Source organism: Dunckerocampus dactyliophorus, chromosome 19 (genome assembly GCF_027744805.1).
Source record: "Dunckerocampus dactyliophorus isolate RoL2022-P2 chromosome 19, RoL_Ddac_1.1, whole genome shotgun sequence".
Classification (NCBI taxonomy): domain Eukaryota; kingdom Metazoa; phylum Chordata; class Actinopteri; order Syngnathiformes; family Syngnathidae; genus Dunckerocampus; species Dunckerocampus dactyliophorus.
Window position 1 is genome coordinate 17,640,628 of NC_072837.1, and position 11,678 is coordinate 17,652,305.

At 41.2% G+C, this 11,678-nt stretch overlaps 1 protein-coding gene across 1 annotated transcript; it reads right to left on the reverse strand.

The window, feature by feature from the left end:
* Positions 1-149: 149 nt before the first annotated feature.
* On the reverse strand, positions 150-10,951 carry rnf217 (ring finger protein 217). Its single transcript, XM_054762430.1, has 7 exons — positions 9,905-10,951; positions 6,517-6,738; positions 6,282-6,446; positions 5,217-5,314; positions 5,035-5,138; positions 4,424-4,495; positions 150-3,912 (listed from the first exon to the last, which is right to left on the reverse strand). Exons 1-7 carry the CDS (start codon positions 10,826-10,828, stop codon positions 3,833-3,835), a joined length of 1,665 nt encoding a protein of 554 aa, XP_054618405.1. The 5' UTR covers positions 10,829-10,951; the 3' UTR covers positions 150-3,832.
* Positions 10,952-11,678: the final 727 nt, after the last annotated feature.

Here is an 11,678-nt window from a genome sequence, read left to right on the forward strand (position 1 = left end):
TTGTCTCACTGAATGTGCATGAAGCTCTCGCGTTGATTAATTTTACTTATTTAACTGACCTTAATTGGGATTTACCTGCGCTGGTGCCCTGCTGGCCCCTGCTGTCAACAAACTGTAAGTGTCCCGTGTAAACAAAACAAGTGAAAAAGTTAGCAGGTGAACTTCACTTTATTCTTTCTCCAGCCACATATTAATTAACTTCATGATGCCAAGTGAGCAATCCCCCAAATATGAAGAAGAATGCGTACACAGTGCAGTATCCTCCTAACCACAATTTAGTATATACTCACATTCATCTACAGTACTGTACTTGGAAAGGTCCCGTTTCCTGCCACGTGTCGGTCAATATGTGCAAAAGAACAATTATAGACATTTGGGATGCAGCTGAGACCCTGGGTGGTGTTACTAGATAGATATCTGAGACTATTTACCCTGTGAAGTGAATAATAGTCAATATTAACCCCATATTTGATAATAGTCTTTCCTTTGACATCATGTGATCAACAGGTGTGATACATTGCGTCAGTGTTAGAGGTTGTAAGGCACAGTTTAAACTTGATGTGATTTAAAAAAAAAAAAAGAAAAGTCAAATGTAACAGCCAGCCAATGCAAACCAGCAACCTTTACGTTGATTGGCCCAAAACAGTCACATGACAGAACATATTCCGAGTATAAGGGCCACATTGGGGGAGGGAAGAAATATTATCACAACAAAAATTATGGGAATAAAGTAATAATATTATGTGTCATAAGTCATAATTTATAAACAAAACAAAAAAAATTACACTGACGGAAATTGCCAGAATTACGATGTTATTTTTGTAACATAACATTTTTACTCGTACTATTCTGCCTTAATTCTTGTGGAATCTCAACTTTTTTCATAACATGATTACTTTTTTCGTAACGTGGCTATAGACTAACGGCACAACTGTATTCCAATGTTAACAACTTTTTTTGGGAAAATTACGACTTTATTCTTGTGACACCAGCAACTTTTTTCCACTGAATATTCCGACTGTCGTCTGGCAACGTCGGGACATTATTCCAACGTTACCAACACTTTCTCGTAAAATTACAACATTATTCTTGTGACACAACCACCACTTTTCTTGTGATATTACGACTTTTCATCTCACGTCATGACTTTACGTTACAACTTCTTCCGGAATGCTTCAACTGTAATCTTATAACATTATCATAACGTTACAACTTTTTTTTGTAACATTGCAACTTTTGTCTTGTAACATTGCACATTTTTTCTCCTGACATGATGACTCTATTATCGCACATTATGACTAAGAATGTGACTATTTCTTGTTATATTACAACTTTATTCTTCTGACGGCGCACGGCAGAGGGCATTGGTTTGAGTCCCGAAAAAAATTGTTGTAACGTTATCTTTTCTGTTGTAACATGACCACTCCTGTATTATCGGAACATCACAACTTTTTTTGTGACATTACGACGATATTACCGCCAGATCGCAACTTCATGTTAACATTACGTTTTTTTCCCCCCGAATATTACGACTTTATTCTTGTGACATCACGACTTTAGATTTCAGCTTTTTTGTGGGCTCATCATGACTTAATTCCCACATTCCGACGTATTTAACATTACAACTTTCTTTCCCGAATGTTACGTCTTTATTTTCGTAACATCACAACCGTTTTTGTAAAATTATGACTAAATTATCGCAACATCACAAATTTATTTTAACATTTCCCCCCACCCCGAATATTACGACTTTATATAAGATGTATTTTTCCTTTTCGTAATGTTACAATAATTTTTTGTAGTGCAACTTTATTCTTGTAACAGTACCACTCCTATATTCTCGTAACATCACAACGTTTTTCGTGACATTACGACTATATTATCACAACTATAGTTTCACATTACGACTTCCCCCCCCCCAAATATTACGACTTTATTCTCGTAACATCATTACTTTTGTCAACTTTTTTGTTCGGCGCATCATGACTTTATTCCAACATATTTTTCTTTATAAAAATGACTATTTTCGTAATGTAACAACAATTTTTCATATTACAACTTCATTCTTGTACTAGTACCACTCCTATATTATCGCATGACCACAACTTTATTTTAACATTACAATTGTTTCCCCCTGAATATTACAACTATATTCTCGTAACTTCATGACTTTATATAAGATTTCAAAAATTGTTTTCGGAGCTTCATGACTTTATTCCAACATTCCGCCGTTATTAACATTACAACTTTTTTGCAAAATATTACGACTTTATTCTCGTAACCTCGCGACTTCAAATAAGATTTCAACTTTTTAGTTTGAAGCATGATGACTATTTATTATAACATATTTTTCCGTATAATTTTGACTGTTTTCAAAACCTTACAACAATTCTTTGTATTACAGCTTTATTCTTGTAATATTACAACTCCTATGTTCTCGTAAAATCCAAACTTTTTTCATAACATTATGACTAAATTACTGCACTTTATTTTAACATTACAACTTTTTCCCCCCGAAAATTATGACTGTATATAAGATTTCCACATTTTTGTTTGACGCATCACGACAAGATTTCGACGTATTTTTATAATATTAAGATTAATATTTTTGTAACATTTTTTCAGTTACAACTTTATTCTTGTAACTTACCTTGCTTACTACTTTTTTTTCTCTCACAACAATACGACTTCTTCTAACGTTCCTATTTATTTTCTGGAAATATTCTTACTTTATTCTAACATTTTTCTCATAATCTGACTTTATTATGACTTAATTTGAACTTTTTCCCTCATAATTTTTCAATTTCTTTGCTATACTGCACCAATAGGTCACTTATAGGTCATGTAGCTTATTATGAGGAATTTCATGGAAAAATTCACTGATGTTTCACATTTTTTCCTCCGAATATTAAAAAAAAGGCACGCCAAATGATTTGTTTCTTTTCAGTGTGGTCCTCCTATTCCTTGATAAGTTTGCTTTGTTCATACGGAAGTTATATATCCATAAAGGTGGAACTGTATTGCCATTTCCTCCATTAGCCGCACCTGTGTTTCTAAATATAGCAGAGGTTGATTTTCATGTCACAAGGACAATGGTGTAATCAGCGAGCCATCATTTTGTGACCAGACTGTGGCAAGGTGTGTTTGGGTCGGGAAGTAACTAAGCATCCAGCATTTTCTTTGGCAATAAGAAAAAAAAATCCTGACATGGACAATCCACCAGAGCCATGGCTCAAAAAAAAATGTGGAGGTTGATTTAGCTTTCCACGTTCAGGCAGGATTGTTTTGGCACGGTGCAACAAGCTGACTGTTTGGTTTTGTTTTTCTGATGATGCACATGCTGACATGCACTGTGTGGGCGCTGAGGGCACGCACGCACGCACACGCACACACGCACACACACACACACACTGCATCCTTAATATTTGCACTCCAATCCTCATCCAGTATCATCACTTTCAGCACAAAAGCTTGCAGATATTTTTAAATGTTGCATGAATTATTCATCAGCATTAAGTAGTTTTGTTTTTTTTCTCTCCAATATTCTTCGTTTCATCCAATCTTGTGTGCACCAGTGCTTATCAGTGCGCTCGCTTCCTACCGTGTCAACACACTCCCACCTCATCCCAATGTCAATCACTCCAGTGTGCAGGCGGAAACAAACCTGCTTCTCCTCAACGAGATCCAAATGTGGATATCATTTTTTTCTAAAGTGCAAAACTGCAACTTCCTGCCAGGAGGACAAGTAAAAAATGACTTGATTGCGAGCGGTGGTCCGGGTAACGTGGGTGCGGCGTGTCCCTGAGGAGATGCTCCTGCTGCGCGGCCGACGTCAGACCCATCGAACAGAACCCAGCAAGCGCTGCTTCTTCCTCCTCTTGCACACGTAGTAGATGGGGAAACCTATCACACCTACACACACGGAGACGTGGCTCAGAAGATATTACAAATGGAGCTGCCTGCCTCTTTTTAGCTGTTTTTATATCTTTTGAATGCACAGACAGTGCAGTTTTCCTTTAAATTATTAAACAAAAAAACAAAATCTATTAATCAAAGACGGCAGGAGCTGCATTTGAATGCGTGGCCTAGCCTAGCTCTGTGTGCTCTTTAAAATGTGGCCACTCTGCGTTTGGTGTGACAAGTCATGCGTTTTACACTTGCTGTACCGTTTCTTTACAATCAACTCAGCGCTATTCAAGCTGATGGAGCAGTTTGCGCCTTTGTGCTATTACAACATTGGTTCCGTTGCTGCTGTGTTGTGCAGCATACTTTAAAGGGAGCCGCCGTTCCACTTTCTCAATCATTATTAAAGTATAAAAATGTACTTGTTATACGCAACGACTTTGGAAATTACAGACTCTCTCCAATTAACGCCTGTTTCCGATCTTCTTTGTGCTTTAAGATAAATAAACAAAGATGTTACCTATGACCAGCGCCAGTGCTCCAAAGACCAGGACCAGTGAAACGACCACTGGAGCTACCAGCACCTTCAAGCCTGCAACAAGAGGAACATATAAACACATCTCAACATGCATACTGAGGCTAGTGAAGGCATAAACAGACAGTGACAGACAGTGGAACCCCCATAAATAGAAACAGTCTGTTCCACGGTTACTTTTAGCAGTGTAAAAACACTGCTACAAGTGTAAAAAGAAATTAAGCACTGCGCAACGTAAAAAATCTTAATGGCGAAAGCCCCATGGGAAGGTGATTTGGTTGCCACTGTGCCCCGTGAATCTCATTCTTAAGTGTCACACAAGCGCACTACGTAACTCAGGCTTATCTCTTGAGTGTTAGGCGTTTCAGACACAATCTGAACCTTGCAAAATGCGTACGAGCATATTCAAGGGTCAAAATGTGTGCAAAACAAAAAAGGTCTGAACACGTATGCTCGTATGCAGTTCCTTCATTTTGACGCTTAACTAAGCTCCAGGGAGTTACACGTGAAATTGGAATCGTTGCGCAATTCCAGAGGCATCTTTTTAAAGAAATTCCACTGTATGGGGAAACACACACAAAAACACACAAACTGACCACAGATGGAGCCTCTTATGAGCCGCCTCAGATGTGGCTTATCTGGCAGATATCGAAATTTGCAGCCAAACACGCTGAGGTTGGACGTGTGATCCCCGAAAAACCTTGACAGCAAATCTCAGGTGAGGTAAACCAGAAAAACAAAAATCGACTTTAAAAGAAACCAAGAGGACGCTTCATACCTGAGTTGACGGTATCGCTCGCCACAGCGGTAACAGAAGTTAGTGTTGCACTGCGTACAGATCATGTGATCGCATCCCTCTGTGCGCTGGATGTGGATCTGCACACACACACACACACACACATAAATGAAAATGCTGTCCATCAGGTTGAAAAGTTCATCTAATGTATGCACGCATCAGTACACTTTAATGGCGCTCTGCCACTTAGCTAAAGCTAGCATGTCTGGCTATTAAGTGTGCATTAAGCTCCGCTAAGTGCTCAACCTGACATCAATTTGCTGGACTTGACAACAAATCAGGCTCTCCTCTTCCTCTATGGAGCTCAAGTTCACTTTAGGACACGGCCAGCAAACACTTAGCATCATTTCTTTCCTTCTTTCGTCGTCTTATGCAGTCTGTAGGCTATGTCGTCTATGTCACCAATTCTTTATGTATAAAAAATGGCAGTGCATCAACTGCTTGGATAGTAGGGATGTAAATCTCTTTGTGATAGACGATTCCATCCACACCTAGATACACAGGTTACGTTACGATTAAAAAAACGGCATATTTTTAAAACAGAACGATTCGATACAGTGTACAAACAATACGCTTCGATTTGATACGACTCTACGGTTACACTTGTTGATGTAGACATTAATCTTACATTCTTACAGTATTTTCAAATGTGTAATAGACCACATCATATTCCCAAGCATGCTGCAAGGGACACTGGGAAAACTTTGAGGACGATGAAAAAAAAAAAAAAAGAACACTTAAAAAATAACAATTTGTAAAAGACTACAATGGTGCCTTGGTTATTAACCCGTTCCAGAAGGTCTGACTCAAACCAAACGGACCCTAACAAAGCTAATTTTCCCATAGAAAATAATGTAAATCCAATTAATCTGTTCCAGACGCAGTAGAAATGGAAAAAACATCTGAAATTTTATGAGAATATGGTAAAAATATCTGAAACATTTAAGTGTGACAAAAAAATACCAAATCAGGAAGGGGGCAAACACTTTTTCACACCACTGTACAAGCCAAAAACCCTCAGGTAGACGACCCCGGCCCAGTTCTCACCTTGCACTTGGGACACTTCTGGGCGTTCCTTTGGCCGCGCTCGATGACGCACGCCCAGCTTTTCAGCAGCGTGTCCCCCTTGCGGTAGTCGCGGCACTTGATGCCGTGGTGCCAGGGCGCGTGGCATTTGAAGCACCACACAAACTTACAGCTGCTGCACTGGATCTAAGACAAATTACAGAATGTCACATCTCGTCCTCGCGAAGAAGGAGAAGGGACGTCCAGCTGACTTCACCTTGTACTTGTGCTCCGAGCGACCGGGGCTGGGCCCGGTCAGCGAGGTGAAGTGGCTGCAGCGCGGGCAGGGCTTGGTGCTGGAGTCCAGCTGACTCAGCTCCAGGAAGTAGCGATACCTGAGCACGTCCTCGCTGGCCAGATGGGACACCACCAGGGTGTCCTCCAGGAGGCCGCTGCACTCCGAGATGGGACAGCGGATGGAAGCCTTGGCCACTCGCACCTGCAGGACGTGATAAGAGCGAGTGGGCATTTAAAACGGGAATTCTCATTACTAGCATGGAAAGCATTCCTGACATTACAGGATTAATAATTCACAACATAATGCGATTAAATGTTACATAAATGGAAGGCCGCAGGAGGCCTGGAGACACGTTCATTAATCTATAACAAATACGAGTCATTCAAGCTGGCATCTTTCTAGAGAATGCACGCAACCACACAAACACACACAATCGCAACTTATCACTTCACAATCACAATACATGCCCATCGGCCACAATATTAGGGACACATGCACCATCAAATGAGTTGTTGCCTTTCAAGATAAATGATCATATAGCTCAGTATAGCTAGTAGGGGTGTCACCAGACACTAAGTTCACGAGACGAGGCGATATTTTAACATTACTTTTAAAAAAAGTACAATTTCTACATTACCTTGCGTTGCTCCTGACGAGGCTACACTCTTCTGCACTCTTCTGTGTGTATGCTAGGAGCCCCGCCTCCACCCACCGAGACAAAGAGAATGTATGACAGACAAAAGGGCTCACTCCGTTCATGCCGTTGTTCTATGGAACATACGCACCAAGGTGCTGAAACCGATGCACAGAGTGCATCCTCTTCCTGCCTGTTTGGAGGCGGGAGGCGAGGAAAACAGACACGCACGCACACGGCAATGTCTTGAGGGCGGCAAAATGATCAAGTTCCTTCTCATTTATTGTGTGATGAATTTATTTACTATCGTCCCAGGCCTAGTGCCCACGAGCCAGTTTTTTTCTGAACGAATCTTGTCACGTTTTAATCTCATGAGATCTTCTGACACCCCTAATAGCCAGTCAAAGAGGTTTCAATTGAACCTGCTTATTATTGTGGTTGTAGAACAGCACTGCCTCACACTGCCTTAAATATCTGCACTAAAATAACTAAATAAGATGACAAAAACTATTATGATGTGGTAAAAAACAGCTTTTTTTGATAGAGGTCTTGTATTAGATGCAACAATCCACCTCATAATGGACGACTGAAGCACATCCAGTCGTCGACAATGAAACATTTGTCTACAAAACACACACGCTTCATATTGTCTGACCATTATTTAGACATGGCAGCCGGTGTGATGCCATGGTAGAATATGGAGAAAAAAACAAAAACACGCCACCCAACTAGTCAGGCAGGTTCATCGCTCCCGCATGTGTATCGCACACACGTGTTGCCACTCATGATGTGTTCCAGCTCCCAGTAAATTTGCTTTCCCCGGCCATAAAATGACCATTAACTGCTGATGACAAACCGCCTTGTTGGCCATGAGCAAGGCAGTTAGAGTGCAGGAAATCCCCCTCTGCTATCATGACAGGAAATAATCTGACTGAACAGAACATAACAGTTTTATTCATGAGACAGCCGTTATCTAATCAAAAGTGGACTGTGTGTGTACGTGTGTGTGTGTGTGTGATTATTCTCACCTTGCTATCCGCCATGATGACACAGTAGCAGACGCCGCAGTACACAATATTAGTACACAGCACACATGCTTATTGGCTATTTTGAATTGCATTATAATGCAGACATGCCTGCTAGAGGAGTTTAATGCCTTAAAAAGCATAACATTGCAAGGTTTTGCGCTTGAAAAAACGTGTATTTGTCCAAATTTAACATCATTCTTGTAAATTGCAACTTTTTTTCTCAAAGTATTACAACTTCCTTATCACAAAATAACGTTTTTGTCTCATTATTCCACTTCATTCTTTTGAGATTATGACTATATTCTTGAAATTGTATGATTTTATTCAAATCAAATTACTGCACAGCCTATTTTTAATAAAATTACAACTTTTTTTCTGGTAAAATTCTTGTAAAATCACTTTTATTGTAATAAGACTTCAGTTACGGAACATTTTCCTTTTCCAGGAATTATCATTGGTAATATCGCAAATTTATTTTGTTAGAATTGACTAGAATAAAACAATGGAAGCACTGTTTCTTAAATTTTGCACAGACAGGTTGCCTGGCAACCTTATCTGCCTGCTACAGCTTGCACACGTACTGTAGAAGGCACCCACTTACACCCAAGATTGACACAAGCTGGTGCCAGTTAGATGCAGACACATAGCCACACACCACTGATCCACGTAGGGAAAGGGTACTACCCCTGTGTGGGTGGGACTCGAGAACAGCATAAGAGAGTACGCACTTCCTAGTTCAAGGCTTCTTCTTTCTGGCTGAAGTCCAGCGCTGAGCTTTGCGACATCTTCCAGATTCACTAAAGATTGAAAATACAGAAGACTGTCCTCTTCTCGGGATAAACAAAATCGTATGTTTGAATTCTTGTAAAATCCCTTTTATTGTGATAGTAAGACTTCACTTCTGGAACATTTTACTTCCTTCTTGAAATACTACAACTTTATTGTCATAAAGCCAACGCTTCATTTTAGGAAATCACATATTTGTTTATGTACGACTTCATTCTTGTAAATTTCACTTTTTTTTTTTTTTAACTACGATGACTTCATTCTTGTAAATCACATACTTGTATCAACCGTAGCATTACGCTTAACTCGCTTTTTGTAAAACAATAACTTTTAACTTTCTTACATCTTTATTCTTGTAATGTTCAACTTCATTCTTTGTAAAATAGCGAGTTTTTTTTTCTTGGAAATCAGTAACTTGTTTTTCATGAGTAATATATCTTTTTTTTGGTGTGTATTTTTAAACACTAAACTTCACCACTTTTTGCATAAAACCACATGGTTACGCTTGTAAAATTCCCAATTCATTCTTGCAGTTTAACAGTTTTTAAGTTTTACCATGATATGACTTTTTCTCATAAATTACAACTTTATTCTTGTCAATGAGCCCCGTTTGAACTGAAGAGGACACTATAAAAGAAAAACAACCTCAGAAAGGCATTAACATCACCTGAGTTTGTTTGTGGTAGATCCCGTAGGGTTTTCAATAGTTTTACATAATTATAACAGAGAAAATTCTCCGTCATGACGATTTTGGCAACACTTGAAGCAAGGACACTTCTAACAGCTTAGAGGTGGTAATAAATAGCACATGGCAAAGTTAGCAGAGAGGAAATAGTTGTGCTAGAGGTGACTTATTAAAGCAGGTGCATAGCACAGTAATATCCCCCACGTTGCAACCCTTGCCCCTCCTGTTACCCACCTGGGAGCTGACGTACAGAGTCAAACATTCATCACACACCAGCTTCCTGCAGCACGGCAAGGGTGCGATTGTTTTCACGTCCAAGCACACCCGGCACGGCTGCGCTTCGGCTGCATGGGCACCTGCCTGCAGTGCTGTTAGCCGGTGTTGGAGGGCTGCCGTCCCCAATGGGTCCACCAGGTCTTCAGTAGTGTACAGGACCAGCTCGTTCTCAGAACTGGAAGTGTGTCGATCATCTTCGGTTGTGACAGTGTCATCTTGGTGGTTGAAACGAGCAGCGTCATCCAGGTCGCTGTCGTCAGCGATGCAGTAGACAGTGCAATAAACATGCTCTTTGACGCTAGAAGTGGCGTCCAAATTTACAGTAGTCCCATTTGTGTCGCATTTGAGACGTTGAACATCTAAAAGTGAAACTATATCAACTCCTCTAGTGTCCGAAGAGGTTAAAGCGACGGAGGCAGGCTCGTTTTTTATCCCAGCCTGTGCCGGTTTACCACGCGGGTCCTGCTCGCCTTTGTGGCCGCTTGTGTCGTCGCAAACGGCGACTTTGTCACCGTGGCCAACCTCGGAGCCTCCCTGCATCCGACCGTCTGGGTTTGTGCAGTCAAGGGGAGACGTCCAAGCCAGCAAACTCCCCCTGAGAAGCTCCACGATGCCCGCCCCCCTCGGCGCTCCGTTGCAGTTGTTATTGTTGTTGTCCTCCGCATCGCTGTCTTGTTGTTCTTCTTTCTTTTGTTCCTCGTCATGAGATAACTTTCCTCTGCTGGCACGTCGTCGGTCCAGGTTTCGCAGCGACACCTCAACTTTGCTGCTTCCTGCCGGCAGGTCGCTGAACGCTTTCACCTTGTCGTCGGTGAAAGTCGGCCTTTTGCATGTGTCATGAATTGAAGCGTCATCTTCCATCACCGGTCGGTCTTGCCCCATTTATTCAGTGGTCGGATTTGGTTCTGGTCCTCGTCCCTGTCCCGACCCGCCGCATGTCAGCCTGTCAGTCCAACTAAAAAGTCAAAGCGCCAAAACAAAACAAAAACCTCACAGTTCCGGGTTGTGACGTCAGCGTGATGCGAAAAGCGGCCGTAAGCAACAAGCCAGCTGGTGAATAGCGTACAGCTCTCGTGATGGCCACGAGAGGGCGTAGAAGTAAACTTAATAGCATACCTGCTGTACGCTTCTGGGCTTACGCCTGCCTGTTTTTACTCACTTGCTTAACCATTGCTTGGTTTTTGCAGGCGGGCTGTTCTTAAAAGTGTGAACGCACCCTAATACTATGGTTTGATCATGTTGATAAGTGGTCCCCAAAAATATTCAGACTTCTTTTTTTTGTGTAAATATGTACATCTAATTAAATGTCAATGTTCATCTGTTTTTGGAAAAAAGGTGGTTTATTTTATTAATAATAATAATAATAATAATATACAACCAATGTTACTCTCACGTAACCTCCACACCACTAAAGTTGTCCAGTGTGTCCATGAAGTGACAAACGTTGACAAGCTTTCTCACTGGAGCTGCTGAGAAAACGTCCGAGGCAAATGACGATAGCCTGGAGACAGGAAAGCAGAATTCAACCCAAGTGATGACAGTCGTTCCATCCATCCATCCGTTTTCTAGGCCGCTTATTCCTACTAGGGTCGCGGAGGTATGCTGGAGCCTATCCCAGCTGACTTCGGGCGAGAGGCCGGGTACACCCTGGACTGGTCGCCAGCCAATCGCAGATGACAGTAGTTAAAATAAAGTATAACAAAGTCCAGCCTTCGGTCCAAAGTGATGGAAT

Excerpts from the sequence above, each read along its gene's own strand:
- rnf217 (XM_054762430.1), bottom strand. The coding sequence starts at position 10,828 with ATGGGGCAAGACCGACCGGTGATGGAAGATGACGCTTCAATTCATGAC. Across the intron at positions 4,496-5,034 it reads CATAAGAGGCTCCATCTGTG|GCTTGAAGGTGCTGGTAGCT; the intron begins GTCAGTTTGTGT and ends CTCTTGTTGCAG. Across the intron at positions 3,913-4,423 it reads AGCACTGGCGCTGGTCATAG|GTGTGATAGGTTTCCCCATC; the intron begins GTAACATCTTTG and ends CCGTGTGTGTAG.